The sequence below is a fragment of the Zootoca vivipara genome, chromosome 2, assembly GCF_963506605.1.
Source record: "Zootoca vivipara chromosome 2, rZooViv1.1, whole genome shotgun sequence".
Taxonomy (NCBI): Eukaryota; Metazoa; Chordata; class Lepidosauria; order Squamata; family Lacertidae; genus Zootoca; species Zootoca vivipara.
In genome coordinates, this window is record NC_083277.1 from 54,083,232 (window position 1) to 54,105,609 (window position 22,378).

Below are 22,378 nucleotides of genomic sequence, written 5' to 3' on the forward strand. Positions count from 1 at the left end.
GTACTTTTGCTCCTATGCCTTTGCATTCTCCTAGAGCAAGTAACTTTACTAGTTTTCTCATAAAGGTGTTTACCTCACATGTACTTAGGAAACAAAGTTCTGCATTCCATTCTAAATTGTTGGCACACAAACTTTTTAGTAATTATTACATCCGCCAGGGGGTAATTCCTTCATGAGAAATAGAGGCTGGCATATTGGAATACAAAACAGTTTTATGAAACTTAAGCAGGAACTACATATAAACTGAAGGGGGAAGAGTTGCAGGGAGAATTGATAGTTGGGGGAAGCGTTAAGCAACCCTACCCTGACCACCATTCCCTCCATTCCTGTGTTTACAAGGTTAGCATGTACTTCTGCTCTCAATTACATTGCTATAAAAAAATTGAGCCTTTTAAATTTTAAAAAATTAGTTGTCTAGTTATCCTGAGTTGGTAACTGTCAGGGGGTCTCTTTACAGAGAGCCCCCTCCCATCATCTTCACCAGCTCTTCTCCCAGCAGCAGCATCAGTAGCGAGTCAGAAGAAAGGAATGAGGAAGTGAGCAGAGAGGGGGCTCTCGCATGTTAGAGAGCCAAGAACCGCTCTGAGGGAGAGCAAGGGGAGGAGGACTTGAGACAGCTATCAGACACAGGGAGGCCATTTTCCCCGACGCCCGAATTGAGGCGTGTGCCCACCAGCTAAGGGGCGGCGCTTTGGGATGCCCAGGCTTTTATGCTGGGCAAAAACCAGGAAGCCATTGCGGGGTTCTGACACGGACTGAGCAGTCATGTTTGCCAATACTCTTGCACTGTAAATAGTATGCACAATAAAACGCTGAAATACAAGATGGAGTGGAGTGTCTTTACTCAAGAGTAGCCGCAACCTTCTCTGACAGTAACATTGCTCTAATTTAGGCATCCCCAAACTGCGGCCCTCCAGATGTTTTGGCCTACAACTCCCATGATCCCTAGCTAACAGGACCAGTGGTCAGGGATGATGGGAATTGTAGTCCAAAACATCTGGAAGGCCGAAGTTTGGGGGTGCCTGCTCTAACTACTGTGAATGATATGAAATGGGAAATAAAACAGCAAATGCTCCTTAAATTAAACAGACACATTGCAGTCATTGTAAAGTGTATATTTTTCCTGTTCACTTCTGTAGCAGAAACGTGATCAACTGCTTAACTCTCCCACTTGTACAATGCCCAGTCCAATTCTATGCATGTCTACAAAAGCATATCCCAATGAACTGAGGGTCTAAAGGACAGTAACCCTTAAAGTGCCTGAACTTGGCTGGATAGTGCCCACCGTTTTTTTTTCAAAATTAAACTCTGAATGTAACAAAGTGCAGGCCATAACTGGACTTGGCTGAGCCTTGCATAACCACCACAAATTGAAATGTCGCTATAAGGGGCATCTATTTAAAAGGGGGAATACTGTATCCCTGTGGAAACTTCATCGCACAGAGGATGTAACAGCAGAAAATCAATTCTGGGCCTCATTTTCCACACCATTCTGAATCCCTCCCAATTTTCTCATGATAAATAGAAAGGGTGTATCAGAGCTTTGAACTAACCCTCTCTGAAGCCCGAAACTGTATAGCTTCATCCTCTGCAGATTTACACAGAAATATGTCTTCGCGAGTTCAGTTCGGCTGACTCCCAAGTGTGCACAGCTTTACTTTTTCAGAAGCGCAGACGTGCTAAAGGCCTTGGAAATTCACAGCTGTAGCTGTGTATTTAATATACTGCAACCTTTGGCTTCGTTTCTCGTTCTCGAAATACGTGCTGCCTTTTACTCGGCAGGGCGGCGCCGTTAAACTAAACGGAATGGATTTCACTTGCGACTAAAAATGCTTTGGAGAGGGCTGCACCCCTCCACCAACCACCCACCCAGGAGGGCGGGCTTCCTATTCCTGCATGCACGTGCCAATGCTTTCGGTCCTTTGCCAAGCACAAGCTACCGTGACGAGGCAAAGCAAACGGGAGGAGGAGGAGATCCTGTGGGTGACGCCGCCACTCCGCCAAGCGGCCAGACCAGCTTCCTAATCTGCTCGCCAACGACCATTGCGCTTTGGGCCGCAAGAGCCGCGCCCTACCCGGCCGCTTTTTCCTCACAGCCGGGACGCCTCCTAAGCCCCCGCCTCCCAGGCGCCTCTTTGTCCCGCCCCCACTCCCGCGCTTCCCGGCGCAGACGCCGCAACCCGATGCATGCTGGGATTCGCAGTCCTCTCGCCGCGGGCAGCACCTGCCGCGCGCTAGAGCCGAGCCTCCATTTCCCGGCGTGCCCCGCGCAACTCATAGAACAGCCACGCGTGCGCAGCTGTGCTGTTTGTTTGCGTCTGAGCGGATCCCTGCTGAGGAGCGGAGTGCTGGCCTGGAGAGGGAAGTGGCGGCGAGAAGGCTCCTGGGAGTCGGCCTCAACCAGAGCGGCCGAGGCCCCGGCTTCCGGAGGCGACCAGGCCGAAGCGAGGCCTTCCCTGAGCGGCCCCCGCCCCCGCCGGCGGGCTGAATGGGGCTTGCGCGGGGCTCGGCTGCGGGAGGGAGCGAGCTGCGCCTCCGCTTTGCCCGTCCCGTGAGCTCCGGAGCGCGCGCCTCTCTCGCTCCGCTCCGCTAAGGAAGCCGCCCTCGGTGGGTGCTGCAGGGCCGCGCTTGTGCGGCGGGGAGAGGGTGCAGCGGTCCCTCCTCGGGAGCAAAGGAAAGTAGGGCGCGAAGGTGCCCATGTTTCCCATTCGGGACGAAGCCGGATAAAAGGCCTTTCCTTCCTCCTCCTCCTCCTCCATACAGAGCTGCCTGTGGCTTAAGCAGCTGTCGCCTCCGTTTGGGCGATCCGTGGAAGGCGGCGATGGAATCGACCGCGAATCCGTGCTAAGGAAAAGAAAGGGGGTTTTCCGGGCCACCAACAACGCCTTAACCCCTCGCCCCTCAAGCGAAGACTCTTGGACCTTGGACCCTGACTCGTGGGGCAGGGCTTGTGGGTATAAAGATGAACAGATACCTCCCAGTAGCTCGGCAACACTTCTTGGCTGCTCTGGCCAGCACCAGTGTCGTGGTGAAGTCCATATGTGCCATCGTCATCTTGCTCTACTTTCTCTCCTTTGCTGTGGACACTGTGTATGGGCTCGGGGTGACGCCTGGGTTTCTCTTCCCGCCCAACTTTTGGATTTGGACATTAGCAACCCACAGTGTGGTGGAAGAACACATCTGGGATGTAGGTGTGAGCCTGGCTACTATAGTGGTGGCAGGGAGGCTGCTGGAGCCACTATGGGGAGCCCTGGAGCTCTTGATCTTCTTTGCAGTGGTGAATGTATCAGTGGGGCTTCTGGGGGCCTTTGCTTATCTTCTCACCTATATGGCATCATTCAATCTTTCTTACCTGTTTACCATTCGCATCTATGGCATGTTGGGCTTCCTTGGTGGTGTCTTGGTGGCTCTCAAACAGACCATGGGTGACAGTACTGTCTTGAAGGTACCTCAGGTACGGATGAAGGTTGTTCCCATGCTTTTGCTCCTGATCCTGGCGGTTCTGAGATTGACCACCCTCATCGAAAGCAATGTCTTGGCCTCTTATGGTTTTGGAGTCCTCTCCAGTTGGATATATCTCCGTTTTTACCAAAGGCACAGCCGAGGACGTGGTGATATGTCAGACCACTTTGCATTTGCCACATTTTTCCCTGAGATCCTACAACCAGTAGTTGGCTTCCTAGCCAACCTTGTGCACAGCATCTTGGTCAAAGTGAAAGTCTGTCGAAAAACAGTGAAACGTTATGATGTTGGTGCCCCTTCATCTATTACTATCAGCCTACCAGGAACAGATCCTCAGGATGCTGAACGGAGAAGGTAATATTCCTGCAATATAAAACTTTCTGGAGACTACATATATCCACTGTTGAATATTGGTGAGAAGGAAATGGAGAAGTAATCTAATTCAATATTTTAAAAGTGTCTTCCATATTGCTGGTATTCCATTTGTGCCTATCAGGATCTTTAAAAAATAATAATTCTGGGGATTCAAGATTTCTTTGAAGCTCAGTGTGCTTGTTCTGTCTTTGTATAGGAGTAGCCCAGTTGTGCGGGACGCGGGTGGTGCTGTGGTCTAAACCACAGAGCCTAGGGCTTGCCGATCAGAAGGTTGGCGGCTCGAATCCCCACAGCGGAGTGAGCTCCCATTGTTTGGTCCCAGCTCCTGCCCACCTAGCAGTTCGAAAGCATGTCAAAGTGCAAGTAGATAAATAGGTACCGCTCTGGTGGGAAGGTAAATGGCATTTCTGTGTGCTGCTCTGGTTCGCCAGAAGCAGCTTAGTCATGCTGGCCACATGACCTGGAAGCTGTCTGTGGACAAACGCCGGCTCTCTCGGCCTATAGAGCGAGATGAGCGTGCAACCCCAGAGTCGTCCGCGACTAGACCTAACGGTCAAGGGTACCTTTACCTTTAGCCCAGTTGTAGTCAGCAGGCTGATGTACTTAGTATGTCCTTATGCACCCAGTGATTCAGCAAACAGTACGTGCTGGGCTGTCCCTGCAGGGAACACTTGTCTGGTACAATTCCTTCATGTCACTTCAGATGTGTATGCAAACAGATGGGAAACGTGAACATAGGAGTTGATAGTTTGAGGTCTCCATGTTAAGTTTCCCCCATGTACTTGCATAGGTACTTGTCTCCCTTTTACACATTGCAGAAACAACATGGTGCTGTGGAAATGCAGGGGTTGTCTGTAGCAGATTTTAGAAAATCTGTAAATACACCACAAACAGTATTAGAAACTAGCCAGGCAACAGGTGCATCTTATGACTAGTGTGGATCCAATTGCGACCACATGGAGATCTCTGGATGCCAGGTTGGTGATCGGGAAAAGCAAAATGTCACTTAGAGAACGACCTGAGATATTTTCCTTGAAGCTTGAATTTGTTTTATTCTGGATTGTTTTGTTTGATGTTATAATATGTAGTAAACCGCTTTGAGTTTCATTCTTTAAAATATAAAGCAATGTAGAAATGTAAGTGATAATAATAGTAATAAATTCAACTGGGGGAAAAGAGCCTAGACATTCCATTATGGTGCCTGTAACCTACGTTTAGCTTATATATCAGAAATTCTAACTTTGACTGCAAATACACTAACTAGTTCAGACCTATGAAGAGAAGTTGCATTAATTTTTTCTTTGTGCACAGAATCCATACAAAAACATTTAATCCATACAAATACTTGTTTAAAAAACAAGCAAAAACCTTTAAAAGTCAAAACTATTAATATTTTGTTGTTATAATAAGTATATTAATGAGTATTTAGATGTTCTAGTAAACGTAGGTGTAATTAACTGAATGTGAAAATAGCACTGCTGCTGAAATAAAAACAATAAAATTTACTCCTCTGTCAAACTGAAGAGCTTAACAGTGCAGTTCTGAGTTTCTACATTCACTTGGGAGTAAGTTCCGCCATAGGATTGTAGCCAGCTTGTCCTTTGCCAGCGATGCTATGTATTGACACTTAAAGCTTAGTTCAATTGTAGAGTAGTCATGTTTTTGTAGTCACACTAACTCCAAGAACGTTTCTTAAAAAAAGAAATTCTAAGATCTGTTTTTGGTTCATAAATAAACAACCAAAAACTCTTCTTTGCAAACTGTCTAGTTAAACACTGCTAGTGAGTGTCCAACTTAAAATCTTATTGTGCTTTTCATAGATTACTAGCATACATTTTAAAAAATGCAAAAGTGTACGGTAGTACCTCGTGTTACGTACTTAATCCGTTCCGGAGGTCCGTTCGTAACAGGAAACGGCTCGTAACATGAAGCACGCTTTCTCTAATGGCGCCTCCTGCTGCTGCTGGAGCGCAACTTCTGCTCGCATCCTAGGGCAAAGGTCGCAACAAGGGGCATCTACTTCCAGGTTAGCGGAACGCATAACCCACAACATTCGTAAGGGGAACGATACGTAATATGAGGTACCACTGTATACTTTTATCTTGCTTTAGTCCTGTTTGAAGACTGTAGGAATCCGGAATTTTAGTAGTCTAAAGCAAGTCAGCAATTTCAGTAATTGCCACACCTATATATGTCTCTTGCTTTAAACTTAAGTTTCGCATTTCCAAATGAAAGAGCTGAAAGAATCTGATGTTGAAAGTCATTATTGTGCACCTTACACCATCAAAATGCAGAACTCTGAATGCCCAGAGCAAATTGAATGATTAAGTCAAGTTGTCAGGCAGTTAATAGCACTGTGTGTGTAAGATATAATTGTGTTCAGCGCGTTCCACTAATACAGCTTTCAGCAGTGTTCAGCTCTGAAGCATTTTTGACAAAGCTAGGTGTGATTTTTAACTATGTTGCCTAAAATATAGGTGTTAAAATCACCTACTACAACATTGTGCTAAATGAGCCAACTATTGCCCCAATTACATATGCAGAAGATCTATTGTGTCTGTTAAAGGCTTGCCAGCTTTCTTCAGCTTAGGATAAGCTTATCCCACATGTCCCAATGGCATGCTTGGAGCTCTGCCATTGGCACAAAGGGAGCCTTGCTCGCACAGGAGCTCCAAGCAGAATGGATATGACAAATCCCTTACTATTTTCTTCAAGGAAAGCAAAGACTCCACATGTATTCATTTTGTGCTAGTAAAATACTCACCTGAAGAATGGAAATATTCTGTAAGCTAGGGATTGGTGCTCTGAATATTGTTGGCCTCAAACTCTCCATCAGCGCCCCCAGCCAGCATGGCCAGTGCTCAGGAATGATGCACACTGCAGGTCAGCAATCCCTGGAGGGCTCAGGGTTAGCCCCCCCTGTTTTTTTAGGGGTTCTGCATGCATATTGGAACAATTAAATGATGACTATCTGATTATGATGAGCAATTTGGTGCAGATCTAAATAATTATTTGATTGTATCAAAGGCAGAAGTAGATAGGACCCAGCAAGACTACCTCTTCTCTGAATATCAAGGTTAAGTGCTGGTACATCTGAGAATAGGGAACTTGTAGCTGTACATATGCTGGTAGAATCCAGCTCCTGTCAGCCCCAAACAGCATGACTAATTGATAGGGGTGACAGAATTTAGAGGCCAGTGACATCTGGAGGTCACAGGTTCCTCATGCCTGTGAAGATTATCAGAATAGCTGAATGTAGCCTTAAATGCTGTTTTTAGGTGAAAATGAGGAAATGCAACATTTCCAAAATGGTTGTTGTTGGCATCTGTCTATATCGAGAAGCAATGGAATGCACCTCCGGGGTGAAGTAAAACCGCTGCGTTAGCAGCACCGAAGTGACCTCCCCAGGGCTCAAGCCTGGGCAGTGTGTATGGTGGTCCTGGGCTGCTCAGACAACAAGACCCCCCTCTTGGCCTCGCTGACGTGGTCCAAAGGGAAGCAGAGCAATGTTCGGTGCCAGCATGGCTGCAGGAGTTGCCAGAAAGAGACATACGAGGAACCATCCAACAGTCTTAGGGACTCCCTCCAGATTTGTGTAGGGTTTACTCCTAAGCTTTTTCATCTCCTGGAGATATCCCACAAGGCAGCAGAGGTTTAGAATCAGAGTTTTCCTTCTCATAGATGTTTTGCCTTCCCAGGTTGACAAGCTCCATCTGCCTCTCACTTCCCTCTACAGCATGTGTGGAAACTGCCTTCTTGACCGCTCATCCGCTCTATCCGCTGGAGCCTGTCTTTGCATGCAAAGGAATTCCCTAACTCACTAAGGGTTTGACACCCATCAGCTACCCTCATCTGGTTTAGCCAGCCAGTCAAAGTCATTTATTGGGGTGTGGCCGCTGTCGCATGCTGAGAGTTTCTAGGAGCCACAGGTGAGAGTTGAGTGCAGGATGGGGACCAAAGGTGGACCAACTGCCCCAGAAGGAGCACGATGTGTGCAGCAGTTTGACTTCACCCCAGAGACACATTCCATTGTCTGCCATGACAGACATATGCCAACAACAACAACATCTCTGCTTGCAACGGCACATCATTTTGCATGCTGTTGCTCACAGAGCCATCTCCACTTCCACTCTTAATGCACATGACTGGGGTTGTGCTTTCCATCCATGGAGGGTTGGCCAAGGGTGTCTGTGGCCTTCCCAGCCTTAGAGGGTCTCTGGACTCCTTTGGTGACTTGCACAAGAAAATACCCCTCTCATGAAATGTATGCCACTTAATATGCAAACTAACCTACATTCACTATGGGTCATTTTCTCATTCTGTAGACAACTGGCCCTGAAGGCACTGAATGAGCGGTTGAAGCATGTAGAAGATCAGTCATCATGGCCCAGCATGGAGGATGAAGAAGAAGAAGAAGAAAACATCAAGGCTGATACTCCATTGCTCCCCGAGAAGAGCCGGGACTCTGTCACTGCAGGGAAAGCAGGCAGCCAGGAGTCCAGCCTCATTACCTTTGAGGATGCTCCCTCTCAGTTGTGACCATGAGGCACCTGCCCTCCTCTTCTACGTGTCCCTGTGTGCCAGAGCTGCTAATGATCCTTCACATGCCCTTCCTCACAGTGCTGCCTGTTCTGCAGGAAGCAAAACACTGTGCCTGCTGGCCCTGAGGGAGACCACATGTCCCTTCCAACATTTATCCGCCACACTTGGCTGATGCCAAGTCCCAGGACTCATGGTGAAAACTGTTTGCACAGATCTGGGATTTGGGTTGTTGTCATCAGAGGGATGCCTGGAATTGAGAATTTCTCAGAATTGGCAGGCCAGAGGGAGAGCTGCATCTCTTCAGCCCAATAAGGAGCGTTCATCTGAATAAAGCAACCTGCAAAATCTCCAACAAGTAGCTGCCATTGTGGCTATTATCACATGTATGTGTGTGCGTGTTTAGCTCCTTCTGGCTGGCAGTTCCAGTCAACCTGTGGGGGGGCCCTGGCTTGCCCAGCCTGGCTCCTGTTTTTGAGCTGTAACTGCTAGGCCACTGTATAAGCCCACCAGGGCATCCCAGAGCAAGCTCAGCAAGCAACACAGCACTTTCCCTCTTGATTTTATTTTACCTTGGCAGCATTGGTTGTCAAAACAATTCTGCAACCCCCCCTTTTCCTTTCAGAGTTGGCTTTGTTGTTGATTAAACGAGCAAGCACTTTAAACAAATGCTTTGCTGTATTAACCCTCCCTCCTTACAGATTTGGTAGCCCTGGGGAGCTCTGCCAAAACAAGTTGCTGGGTTAGGCATTCGCAGAACCAGCAGCTTAAAGCCTTTTTAATAACAGCATAGCCACTCGGTCCACCTCTTGAATTCTTGACAGTGATGGCTTTAGGGATAAAGAGCAGGTTGCTACTAGTATGTGGACTACCTTGTGGAAAAGCATTATCTCAGATTTTCCACAGGACTCGTAGGGAATTAATTTCATTTCTGTTCTTTAGCCTTTGGTGGTTCTTCATTTTCCTTTTGCGGTGATTCAAATGACAAAGCTGCTTTGTCTTAGGTGGGGTGCCCATACATTCACAGGGTGTTGAAATGAACTCCTTGCTACAGTAGAATATATCTTGCTGGTTCTGTATTATTTTTAAAGGTGCTTTTTGTGGGACCCTTAACATTTCTTCTGATGCCTGCTTTTTCTCTTTGGTTAGATCTTTATTAGCCTCTTCCTCTCCTCTGGGATGAGATGCTTTTTCTTCCCTTTCTTTTTTTGTGGGTTGGCAAGGCCTAAGATGTTTTGCCTTGACACCCAACCCCAAAGTATCCCAAAGGGTACAACTCACCCAGCTGGAGGACTGGGTGAGGGGACACTTAGCAGAACAGGAAGAGAGTGTGAGACAATGTTGTGATAATTTTTTTAAAGGACCACATGAGGTTTTGTCAACCAGGTAATGAAACACAATTTCAGTATCAATAAACAGTTCTTTTGAAGAATGTTTCTTGATTGGCTTTGTAAAATATGACCATGTAAGCCTCCTAGTTGGAGTCCCAAGCTTCCAAATGTTGGGGTCTTGTCTTCTTTTGTGGGCTCACTCAAGACAGCTTTACAGCTGAAGAACACAGACACAAGGCTGAAAAGGCTTTCAAGCAATTTAGGGAAGAGATTAGCTTTACTGGCATAAAAGACTGAAGGACAGTCACTTCACTTCTGAAGGCTTGACTTTTGACATCTTTTCAGGTAACTTCTAAGTCTTCTTATATTTCTATCCTGCTTTTATCTAGGGTGTTGTTGTTTTCCTCGCCCCTTTTCACCCCTGCAGCATCCGTGTAAGGTACCACTATGCAGTAATGGGTGGCCCAGGTTTGCCCAGGGAGCTTCAAGTGACAGACTGGGGATTTCAGGCCTGATGTCTGCAAAACTCTTTTAACTGAGTACTTACACCTGCTCAGAAGGCACCTGTACTAAGAGCTGCTTCACACAATATGAATTTCCTTTACCAAAAGGAAATCTCACCTGGCAAGTTGCTGTGAAAGGCAGTTGTATACTTTTTTCGTGTGTTGCTTTGGTAGATTAATAAAAAGACGAAAAATATAATTTTATCGCCACACATTTGGAATACAGGCAGCAACCATTTTAGGCACATCCAATATGTGCGCGACCGTGCCAAACCCAGAAGTGACGCGAAAACATCACAAAGAGGGGCAGGAGTGGAACAGGGTGTTTGGAGGCTTTTCAATGGTGTTTCAAATTTACGCGATTTTGCCTTGCAATGTAACCCCCATGTAAATTGGGAGTTACCTGTACTTTCTCATTTCATCCCTTCTTTCACTCACTGTTTTCTACAAGGAAGCATTTACATGTAGGAAATTCATCTTGTGTGAAGTTAACAGTACTAAACGTGATGCTCATTAAGAAGTAGTGATTGTTGAGGGGCTTGATGGGGTCAATTTTATAATTTTTCAAGAAGACGTAACTGACTTCCTTAGGTAGGTACATCCTATAATATCTAATACTAATGCAGCTGTCTGAGTTCTAAGCCATTGTAATCTCTTTCTAGGGTGCAGGCGGGGGGCGTTGATGAGACGCATAAGAAATACAGTGTTTCAATACGCTTAGGCCAGGTTCTGATTCTGTCACAGAATAAGATTTTTGTACAGTACTAAATCTCAGAAAGATGCTGGGCCTCACTCGGTTTTGATAGGAAATGTATTGGAATAGCTCAGTCAGTATAGCATGAGACTCTTAATCTCAGGGTTGTGGGTTTGAGCTCCACATTGGGCGAAAGATTCCTGCATTGCAGGGGTTGGACTAAATGACCCTCTGAGTGGCTGGAGAAACCCAGCCAGATGGGCGGGGTATAAATAATAAATTATTATTATTATTATAATGGTCCCTTCCAACTCTACAATTTTTTTATGACTATTATTCTACTGGGTGCTTCACAACACCACCCTGATTGTCCCAACTTTAAGCCTTGTACCATAAATGTTGGTCATAACTTGCAAACAACCATGATTTGTAATTTCCAAATCCTGTGTCTCATCCTGGAACAAGGATACAATACCAGGGACCTGTGCCAACAGACGGCATTAACAGTAGCCACTGTTGCACTGAAGCTGATTGATAGCTGGCTACTAGAGACACAGCACTAACAAAGGTTCTAAGGAATCCTTACTTAAATTCATACCCTTGCATTCAGTATGTGGGAAGGTTTTATGGCCTGTGGGTGGGTTGTTGTTGTTATTTATATACTGCCCTATACCTGGAGATCTCATTCCTGTTAGGGAGATGTTTTGTATTGGGCGACATTCTAGTACAGCAGAGGATAATGAATGCAGCATCCTGGGGTGTATGTGGAAGGTCTTCTGTGGACTCAGCAAAGGTTTCAGGAAAGGAATCCCATAGGGATAACCTGCAGTCCTTATATTCTGGGTCTTTCTTACTTAGGAAGTAAAAGGCATTTTCCATTTTTTAAAAAAAGGAAGATTGCAGGCTGTCAAAAGCCAGTACAATCAAAGTAAGCAATGTGGGGCTAGATGACCCAGTAAGGCCAGTTGGATGCTTCAGTGATGTGTGCTAGCCAGGTGCCATGGTGTAGTACTAAGTCATTCTTCTGAAGAGCATACTGGGCCCTTGCAAGATAGGTAGAGCACTGGTCTAAATCCCAAATGATGCATGTCAATCACAGCTACATAGAGCTAGTTCCTATAGGATCCTTCTTTATAACTTTTTTCTCATTTTCTGTTTAAGACAGGCATCCCCAAACTTCGGCCCTCCAGATGTTTTGGACTACAATTCCCATCTTCCCCGACCACTGGTCCTGTTAGCTAGGGATCATGGGAGTTGTAGGCCAAAACATCTGGAGGGCCGCAGTTTGGGGATGCCTGGTTTAAGAGAAATATTGCTGATGCGAAATATCCACCTATAAATGCTCACTATCAGGAGAGGTATACAATAGTTGGAAGTTTTCCTAAAACTGTTGCAACAGGGGAGTCAAATGTACCACTTCTCTCTACAGCCGTACAATCCTGCTTTGTAGGTGGAATTTAACTTTATACCCATTCATAATATTTGGTCCTATAGAAATTTATGGGAGACTTATGAACTGCTGGTACTGCATCAGCTTTAGGTGTCACTTTAGATGTCATTGTATCCTTTTTGGCTGCCAAGACATGCTGTCTAAAATCACAGGAGGGAAGCACTAAGTTCACTAGGCCTTGTTAGTTTCATAACTAAATTTCTGGGCTGCTGTGAAAGAATTTTTGGCACCAACAGGTATTTTCAAGCTGCCCGTTGACTCCTTGCAGTTTACTTCACCCCGGAACAGGGAGCTTTACTATTAGCACAGTATTAAAGGAGCAGCTGCAGAATCACTCTGGATTCGATTATGCTTTCAAATAGCAATTAGGCTCTACTTGTTGTTTTACTATCATCCTTCAGCCACATTACACTTAGGAAACACACTGGTGCACCCTGAAGGCATTGGAGAATTTTGCCAACACCAGAGGCTTCCCAGAACAGCTCTTTTCTACCCAGGGGCAGAAATAATTGTTAAATCTCTGCTATCCCTTACTGTTGTAGTGCCACCTATTGGTAATAATCAGTATGACAATTACTGGTAACTCGGTGAACACATTCATAGAATCATAAGAGTTGGATGGAGTCTTGTAGGCCATCTAGGCCAATCCCTGCTCAGCATCGGAAATCCTGAGCTACACCATCCATAAGATGATTGCCCAGCCTTTGCCTGAAGACTTCCAATGAGGAAGAGCCCATCAACCTCAGCAACTGATTTCACTGTCATTAAAACGGCTTTTCTAACATTCAGCTGCAATAAGCCCCCCCCCCCCACTTATTAGATCTAGTCCTGTCCTCTGGGATTGCAGGGAACAATCTGTGTAACTGACCTTTGGGTATTTGAAAAGTGCTATCATTAAATATGCCAGTTCTTTCAAGCCTTCTTCATTAGACTGGCTTTCCACCCCACTAGCTATCTTTGGTGTCTTCTTCTGAACCGGTTCCGATTTGCCTATGCAGCACCCAGAACTGCAGAAAGTACTTTAGATGAGGTCTGACTAGGGCAGAATAAAATTGTAATTAACAGATGTGATGCCAGCAAGAAAGAGCAATGTTATCTGCAGATACCAGGTATCTCGTGAATTCTGCTTGAGCATATATTGTCTTAGTGGATCAGAAGGGAGCAAAAACAAAAAGGCAACATGCCAGAGCCACTACAGGTGTTCAAAAGCTTTATTTAATAGAGCACTCTTGATTACCTTTCTTTGATCAAGCTCATTGATGGGTACACCTGCCTGGCAGATATACTCGTCACAAACAGTCCAGTGCAAACAACGATCTTTGTTGGTGCTGTTTCAGATTTGGCAGACCGCTTGGTGTCAGCAAGTAACAGCAATATATATTTCAGCCAAATCAATCCATGTAACTGGTGAAAATGAAGCAGTCCTGCTGACATAATGCCTGTCGCAGTTGTCATTGAAAGGACTGGTATCACATAGACACAAGAAAAGGTGGGGACCATGGGCTCCATAGAAAAGATAACCAGGTACTCTAGTCCATAAAAATGTAGCATTTTTACATAATACATTATGGCAAACTCTTATGTTGAAGTAAATGATGCTGCACAGGACATCTAAGGTACATACCACTAGAAGCTGAAAACGATGGGACTTTAATTAGTCACATTCTTTCATAGGTTACAAAGAGATACAGTCATGATTAACTTCATCTAGGTCAGAGCCCGGGTCTTATCTCCTTGCAACCATGGTGCTTTTTCCAATCCCATTAAACAAGGGGCTCAGCTTTGCCCATTTTCTTGTTCTTTGCTAAGGCAGTCGTTCTCTCTTCTTCCTAGACAGCAAAACAAAGACTCTTTTCCTTGAATTAGTCCCACAGCTGGTGGGAACCTTTGTGTGCACTTTGGCTGAACCCACTTTAACATGCTGCAAGCAAATCAAATCTGGAAGTCAGCTGTTAGCTAATGTTAAAAAAGCAACTGGGTTTTATCCTTGCCTTGGAACTGCAAGAGATTAAGTACCATCAGCCCCAAAGCATCTAGAAGCTTTTCTGAGTGCCTCAATATTCCAGTGTAGAAAACATTTCCACGCAGAGATTGTACGCAGAACAACACAAGTGTTGATGACACGTTACATTTCTGCAGAACTTGTCATGTATCAGCAAACAGTGCCAAGTCTGAAAAAAGAAGAGCGCTTATCTGTATTTCAGTGCTCTGCTTCCATGTTCCTGTTCGCAGGATCATCTCTGTTAAATAGTGTGACTCATGAGAAATCAAATGCTAGTAGTTTCGGTCTAAAAGCTACAAAAGAAGACAGCCATGCAGATGCTATTCTAACCTCTGTGGTTGGATCAGTGGGAAACCTTTGGACATCAGAGCCCCCTTTTGCTTACCTATCCATAAAATGAAGCTACTATTCATCTACCATAACGTAAGAGTGAATGGAAATTCTGTACACCTAGAAGGGAAAGGACTGAGCAGGTTTCTTCTCCACCTTGAGAAGGCATAAATACATTTGCCAGGCTGTAACGTCCCTCTATCAGGAATAGTTTCAGGTAATCATGTGGTCTTGCGGTATACCATTCCAGGTATAGGACAGAAGATTATGAGAACCTATACCACTAGGCCAGAAGTTCAAAGAGAAATCCCTAAGCTTACATAGCATTGTGCTTTTGTCCGTGAAGCTTTCCCATGAACAGTGCATGTGTCAACCTGAAAAGAGGAACCCAGAAGTTTAAAGAAGTGTAAAGAAGGGAACAGAGACTCTGCTATACCCTATTCTTGAAAGCCTTTCTCAAGTTCAGCGTGCCATATGCTCATGTAACTTTTCCCTGCCTTACACTGTTTCCACCAGGGAAGAGGAGGAGAATCCATCACTGTGCTGCCCCTCTTCTTCCTGGTCCTCAATGTTTGCCTGTTATTCTCTAGGCAGCAGTTGCTTTCAAGATGGCTGCTGTTATAGCAGCTGACCAAAGAAAGGGCCACAGTGACTACTGAGGGTCAGAGTAGCAATAGAAGAGAGGACACAGTGGCAATTTCTTCCTTTTTCCCTACTTCCACACAAACACAAGGCACGCACAGGTAAACAAGCATGCAAAGCAGTCCAGAGTAGCAGGGGACTGAGCCACATTGAACTGAGTGGTGCAGACATGGAATGACAGGACTTCTAAGAGTAAAAAAAACACAGGAGAGAAGGTGGGGTAGTGAAGGAGGAGTTGCAGCCCTCAGAATATTGTAACAGTGGAAGGAAATGGCAAGTATATCCTAATGTTTGTCTAGATCTAAGACAGGTTGTACAATATGCTCTACATGTCAATCACCATCTCTTCACATCAAATTGTCACTGGAAAACGCCAATGGCTAATTGATCCACATCTGAGCCACTTCACAATTTCAGGAAGTGAAGTTGCTTAGCCAGTCTAACACATACAGTTGATCAGGTTTGGTTTTTAAACTGTTTGTGTAAATCCCCCTGAGAGCTTCAGCTACAAGGCTATGAACAGATAAAGCAGCCGTAGTAATAATACACACTTACATGCTAATATGCACTTTGAAATCCTGCTGGGGAGAAAACGCTAGACAGGGGTGGTCTGGTGTTCTTGAGCATTAAAAAATGAGACGTGTTAGGCCCTCTATCCTCCCCTGCCACTTTCTGATTGTAGAGTCTCCATACAAGGCAGCTTTGTTTTTAAAGCACGTAATATGTTTAGACCCTGCCTAGCTCACATTACCTTGTCATTTCTAATACAGCTTAGAGCACTGCACAGTCAGGACAGATTTTTTTTAGACAGAAACTCAGGCTTTTAAAACTGTGTAAGAGAGAGATCAGCCCTTCCCTTATTCAGAGTGTTAAAAGGTTCTATTTGATACCCAAACCAAGACATCTGAACCCCAAACAGTTTACCAAGAGAAAGGATATTAAAACAGCCGAGGTGTGTGTGTCTGTATGCAAGAAGGATTTCAGCAGCTACCTGAATCAAGAACGACCTAAGCAATACTTGGGTGTTCTTTCACAGGGAGGCACCAGCAGAGTGCAACTGGGCTACTTACTCAGCACTGGCCATATTTCCAGAGGTATTTTGACAGAGAAGAGAAAAATGCTACATGGACACTCTGGCACCAAAAGGAAGCTGGTTCAATAGGATGGGCATCTCCGGGATTTTAACAGGGAAAAGTCAGAAATTACATAAAATACCATATGGTGCTATAGGCAAGTAGAAAGAGATTCTTCAGTCCCACTGCCTTGTAAGCCCACCTGACTCCTTACTGACAATGCAGGAATTCTTCAGAGATCCCACAAGCTGTCTGTTTCAGGATGGCTTTCAAGGCTGGATTCTTTTGCGATAGAGGTAGGCATTGCTCACTTGGTTCATGATAACCAGGCTGGTGAGGATAGGACACAGCATGGACAGATACCAGGAGACTCCAGTTACAGTTATGGTAAACCACAAGGAACACATACCCAGCATCAAACTGGCACAGCCAAGAATGTAACCGATCAGCCCTGATGTGGCGTGGTAAAGCTTGAGTTTGCTCAGTGTCCAGTTCTTCATCAGCTTGGGGTAGAGCAGAGCAAGGCCCCCCATGCACTGCATGCTAGCATACAGCACAGTCATCAAGCCAGTCAAACCGTGCCAGGTGACAAAATGGTCTTTCCCCTTGAGGTACTTGTTATAGCTGATGATGGCCAAGCCCAACACTGCACAGATGAGTGAGAGCAACTGTAAAGCCCAATGGAAGCGGACCTTGGCCTTCCGGGAGAAGGACTGGAGGAGGGAGCTCTCTGGAGAGAAAGTCAGCAGGGCTTCTGTCATCAGGAAAGAAAACTAGAGAGGCGAAAGAAGACAATATCACCATGGTTTGTTACATTACATTTAGCCAATGCTAAAATTGCACTCGTTCCCAGCTTAACAACAAGAACAAAAGCTTCCTTGCTTTCCCCCAGCATTTAACTTTGTGTAATAACTTGGGAATTCCTGTCAAATACTGGAGAAGAAATTGTTCTGTCATGGAAATACTTATCTCTTTTCTAAAGAAGGTTGTAATAATAATAATAATAATAATAATAATAATAATACCTGCCCATCTGGCTGGTACAAATTTTATAGTGATCCTCATCAGCAAAGGAGAAGATAAAAGCTTTGTGAGCTGCACATAGAGAAGGAAGGGATAATTATCTCGTATTTTAATCCTAGCCACCAGGAGGAAATTCTGGATTCCAACAGGCAGGAGCATCTGCATCACCTCTGCCTTTTCCAATTCCTTAGCACAGAATTTCCATCTTACTCCACAATAAGCTGCCTCCAGCCTTTTCTCAGACTATTCGGTCCACTAAACAAATCCCGATATAGATAAGGATAAGGTTATAATTAGTTATTTAGGAAGATGGTTGTAAAGAATGCCTGTGGCTGGCTTACCGCAAGAGACATTAAGAAAGGATGCCAGGAGAACAAGCCTGGAAAGAAACAAAAGCAAGGTGAGTCCCTGTAGACAATCAGTTAACATACAGCTGAAAATGTGCTACCTGCTCTGGAAATAGGATACATCCATTTAAATCCTAGAATTAATCCAATTATGTGGAAATGCTAAGTGTACTAGTATCATTGTTGCTGGAGAGAAGCTGCCACATATTTTTGTATACTGTGTACTTCAGTTTGGATCCCTTTGTCATTCCTTCTCACGTGAGGTTGAGGGAGGCACAAAACTTCCCCCAAAACAGACATAACAAAATGACTTCAAAATCAAAAGCGCTGAAAGAAATGCAGTACAGCACTCCAAACACATTGTGGAATTGCATATAAATTCTGGAAAGGTTGCCATTTACTTTGTAGTAGGATAAAGATAAACAAGCAATGTGGCACCTTAAAGATGGAACACATTTGCCTTGGTATAAAATTTGTGGGCACAAGTACATGAAACCTTATGTTACACCAAACTGTGGGTTGTAGGTGCTACAGGGATTATTGTTTTTATATCCCTCTAAAAAAAATTGAATATTTTGAACAATGTGGTGTGTTGTTCTGATCTGCAGCCCAAAGGAGGGCCAGTGGGAGTGGTCTGGTGCAGAGATACCAAAAGAGAAAATCAAAGACACCAGAATGGCCAGTTCTAGTCCTTTATTAAAGAAAGATATAAACTTACAGCACAGCCTGCAAAGCCCCACTGCCATTACAGACATGGTGGAAGCAATCATGACTTGTCCACAAAGTGCTAATATGTTAAGCATTACTTATACAAAATACGGCATACTTTTGTTTGATCAGAACTTCTCATCAATCCATCTGAGGGCACAGCTGGAAACTATCTAAGGCAGGCTTCCTCAAACTCGGCCCTCCATATGTTTTGAGACTACAATTCCTATCATTCCTGACCACTGGTCCTCCTAGCTAGGGATCATGGGAGTTGTAGGCCAAAAACATCTGGAGGGCCGAGTTTGAGGAAGCCTGATCTAAGGCTTACAGATAGTTCCCTCTCTGTGGGCCAAGAGCCCAGGCCCCACAGATAAGCATAGCATCAAAGCAATTCAAATAGTCTATAACAAAGCAAGTCCATATATAGGTGTGAGCTCATTGTTGCAATAACTACCAATTAGTTTCAGGGTCATCTTGACTACCAAGATGGCATTCGCAGTCTCACCTTTGGTTCAACACCTGTGCTTTGCTGAGACTGCAAGTGGGAATGCAGTGCCCTATGCCAAAATACCTAAGGCATCACTGAAAATGGGCCTAGTGATCTTGTCTAAAGCTTTTGTTATGTTAAAGGGTCATATTTCACTGGAAGACTCATTTAACAGAGAGAGGCTCAAAGTTTATTCTCCTAAAACATCTAGGACTGCAAAGTTAGTAACAGGAGATGTTGCAAAGGATTGGTTTACTGTGACAGAGCTCATGTGTTGCATTTTGTAATGGAAAAACAGAAATGCTACACTATATGTCAGTATAAAGTGCACTGGCCAAACTCTGTCAAGACAATAATCAAAGACTGTAGTCACAGACATGTAAACTTCATGTGGATGGTCTTTCTAATTCACATCATAAGGTTTGGAAAAACACCATGAAGGGGATGAACATTAAAATGCAGGACTGAGACACCATCCTGTGTGTTATGCCAGGTAGAAGCTATTCCTATCAGTTTAGGCCCTGTAAACCAATTATATTTAAGAGCAGAAGCGCCCTAGAGAGCTTAGATGCTTCAGAAGCCTATCGTGTTGGCTATATGCAGAGTGAGGCCTAAACCACCTGAAATCAGCTCTACAAAGTGCTGGACTATAAGTCTTACTTTCAAATGACTAACATCCTTTACTCGCACTCAAGACAGAATTTTGAATGAGTGTATATCTGCCCGTGTCTTAGTTTTTAATAAAACCTATGCACAGGTAATGGAGCATATTTAACAATACACCTATCATTGCATCCTACTTACTTGATCCAGGTCTAGCCATCACAGCTACGAAGATGGTAAATCCAAGTGAGACAAGGTGCGCAGTAGCACCAAAGACAGCTCTGAGAGAGTGGTATATTCGAGATTCTGTTTCAACAGTCAGAGCCATGTCTTCTCCAGCACAGTTGACAGGATCTTGACCTTCCACCCTTCACCAGTTACCAGCTTCCTTTTTCTGTATGCAGCATGTATCAGCTTCCCCAGCACATGAAGGGGAAACTAGAATGTTATTGTGCTGATGGGGGAAACATACTTTTCATACTTCTGTTAGTTATCTGAGATAAAAAGACAGGCAAAGCTATTAACACCAAAAAAAATTGTCATAATATGGCACATGGCCCAGCAATAACTTTCAATGGTGAATCTTAAGGGCAAACTAAAGAAAAATCCTGGCTAGCAAAAGAAGACTTTGTTCCCCACCATCTGCCTGATTTATTAGCAATAGCAATGGGCTATTTCAGGAAGTCAGCTGAACTCTCCCCTTCATGCCCATTCTTTTTTCTCCCTTCCTCATTGTAACTGCAATGCCTGTGATAGTGTGGTACTAAAGGGAAACATTTGCCCATGCCACATTCTGCCTGCCATGTGCACAAAATGTGCTGTCTTAGCGCATCTTCTGCCCAGAATTAGTGCAAGTCTCCCACTCCCATGGTTGCTGCAGGGCAGACACCTTTCACCAGGGAGAAACAAGGACACACTGACAAACTACAAGTCAGTATAAAACACTACAAGAGTTACACCACTCTTATTACTGGTTTGCAAAGAAAGCCTGTTGAGTCACAGACATGTTTCATTTTATGACAGCAAGTATTGATGCTGCAGCTCCATGAAGTAATGCTATTGAAACGTGGAGGCATTTGGCAAGCTAAGGCATAACCACATTTTTCTTTATGTTCCTTATGGATTTCCCAAATTAAGATTAGAGCTCTTGAACAAATCTTCAGCCACCAGCACCAACTGAAACACCTAACAGATTCTCCCTGGTTCATGCAAAGCCTAATATGTAAACTGTAGTCCTATTCTGCTTCCTGGATTATCATCGATCAATCCAATTTATTATTGATTAAACACACCAGAAACCTGTGGCCAACTTGGGGGGGGGGGTTCCAGGTTTTTTTATGTGGCAATACAAGAGAACTGCAAACATCTTATGCGCACATGGGTTGCACATTCCTTTCTACCCAGCACTGCTTTCTCTACATGAATTTTATCCCAGATGAAGCAACCCTGAGTGGAAAGCTGAAGTAAGGTCCGATCCCTGTTAATCCCTCCTTTGCACCCTCTACAGATCCACCTTCTTATTGGAATGACATCATAGGGTTAACCAGGGCCATACCTATTGGGGGGGTTGCCCCCCTAAAGTCCCCATCCTGTGTGTGCAAATACATGTGGAGGGCTGCCAAACTGGGTCTTTGACCCGAGTGAAATAAAGCCTAGTTTTACCCTTGGATTAACAAAGAATTGATATTGACACTGAAATTAAGCTCAAAGGGACCACAGCCACCTCAGAGATGTATTCACTTCTTTTCAAACACAGAATTATATTGTCAGTCAGAGTAACCACTCCCTTTTAAAAGAGAGTAAGAGAGAGAGAGCTTATCCAGTTTAGTGTATTTTATTTGAGCAGTAATTAAAACCACAGCCCACTTCAGGAGGAAAATACAGTATATTCACTCTCACCAGCATCCCTTTCTTTTAAACCTGCGGTCACAAACCAGCAGTTGTGTCGACTGATCCTGTTGTCTTAAGTATGAAATTGTGGTAGAGTCGCCATCGCTCATTCATCTCCCCTCAGCAACCTGTTATTACAGAGTCTGATCCGGATCTCTTTCTGTGCATTATGAATGGCAGGGCGAGATTTAGTGTGCTTCCTGATTCTTCCCCACCCTATTCATTTGCGGAGGGAGGATACCCTTTCTGCCAAATTACAGGGGGGAACACCCACAGACCCTTCAGACCCCCGTTTAATATACGGTATGTTGCGTATATGCTTATGTAAATATTTATATATTCGATAGTCATTGGGAGGACCCAATATTCCCTAATCCAAAAGCACATTCTCCTCGGATAAGGCACCCGCCCCTCCTCCTAACTCTTCACAATGCGAGACCTTGAGGAGCAGGAGATTTCTGGGTTTCAGGTGCCGATTTGCCAAGATCGAAGATGCGGGTCACACAAAGGCATCCCCAGCAAGGCTTCAAGTCACAGGAACAGCCCCACCCACGACAGCTGTGCAAAAGGGGGCCGATCTCGACCCTCGCTGCCGCCCACCTTCCCACTGGGTTCGCATACTACACACCGAGTTCCTTAGTCCGAACATACACACACACCATGCCCAACAGTAGATCCCGGGGAGCGCAAATTTCACCCACCTGCTCGCAGATGAGCCGCATCGCAAGGGAGCAGGAACTCCGATAGCAGCGAAGGAAACAAGCGCCACCTTCTGATTGGGCAAGACCGAGACTGGCCTTCTAGGGCCCGCCTACCCTGACTGTCAACCTCCGCATCTGAGAGGCTGAGCCTCGCTGTCCATCACGGGCGACGTTCTGTCAAATGAAGCCTTCAACCTCGTGAGACACGTGACCACCTG

General features: G+C 44.9%; 2 protein-coding genes and 1 long non-coding RNA gene across 4 annotated transcripts in view; 1 reads left to right on the top strand and 2 right to left on the bottom strand.

Annotated features, from left to right (window-relative positions):
• Positions 1-2,083, bottom strand: part of LOC118080595 (uncharacterized) — a 46,748-nt gene extending 44,665 nt beyond the window's left edge. For both annotated transcript variants that reach the window (XR_009557117.1, XR_009557116.1), the window contains exon 1: positions 1,554-2,083. This is a non-coding gene — a long non-coding RNA (uncharacterized LOC118080595). The remainder of the gene's footprint in view (positions 1-1,553) is intronic.
• A 243-nt stretch (positions 2,084-2,326) lies between these two features.
• TMEM115 (transmembrane protein 115) lies at positions 2,327-13,487 on the top strand. Its single transcript, XM_035106053.2, has 2 exons — positions 2,327-3,816; positions 8,163-13,487. The coding sequence occupies exons 1-2, from the start codon at positions 2,963-2,965 to the stop codon at positions 8,374-8,376; spliced, it is 1,068 nt and encodes a 355-aa protein (XP_034961944.2). The 5' UTR covers positions 2,327-2,962; the 3' UTR covers positions 8,377-13,487.
• A 60-nt stretch (positions 13,488-13,547) lies between these two features.
• On the bottom strand, positions 13,548-22,270 carry LOC118080593 (transmembrane reductase CYB561D2). The gene is made up of 4 exons (XM_035106054.2): positions 22,161-22,270; positions 19,771-20,063; positions 17,766-17,803; positions 13,548-17,174 (listed from the first exon to the last, which is right to left on the bottom strand). The coding sequence occupies exons 2-4, from the start codon at positions 19,895-19,897 to the stop codon at positions 16,671-16,673; spliced, it is 669 nt and encodes a 222-aa protein (XP_034961945.2). The 5' UTR covers positions 19,898-20,063; positions 22,161-22,270; the 3' UTR covers positions 13,548-16,670.
• Between the last annotated feature and the right edge of the window lie 108 nt (positions 22,271-22,378).

Bases quoted from the DNA above. Each gene is read 5' to 3' on its own strand.
- LOC118080593 (XM_035106054.2), bottom strand. From the start codon at position 19,897: ATGGCTCTGACTGTTGAAACAGAATCTCGAATATACCACTCTCTCAGA. The intron at 17,804-19,770 runs GTAAGTAGGATG...GTTTCTTTCCAG, and splicing joins GATGGCTAGACCTGGATCAA to GCTTGTTCTCCTGGCATCCT. The intron at 17,175-17,765 runs GTAAGCCAGCCA...TCGCCTCTCTAG, and splicing joins CTTTCTTAATGTCTCTTGCG to TTTTCTTTCCTGATGACAGA.
- TMEM115 (XM_035106053.2), top strand. From the start codon at position 2,963: ATGAACAGATACCTCCCAGTAGCTCGGCAACACTTCTTGGCTGCTCTG. The intron at 3,817-8,162 runs GTAATATTCCTG...CTCATTCTGTAG, and splicing joins CAGGATGCTGAACGGAGAAG to ACAACTGGCCCTGAAGGCAC.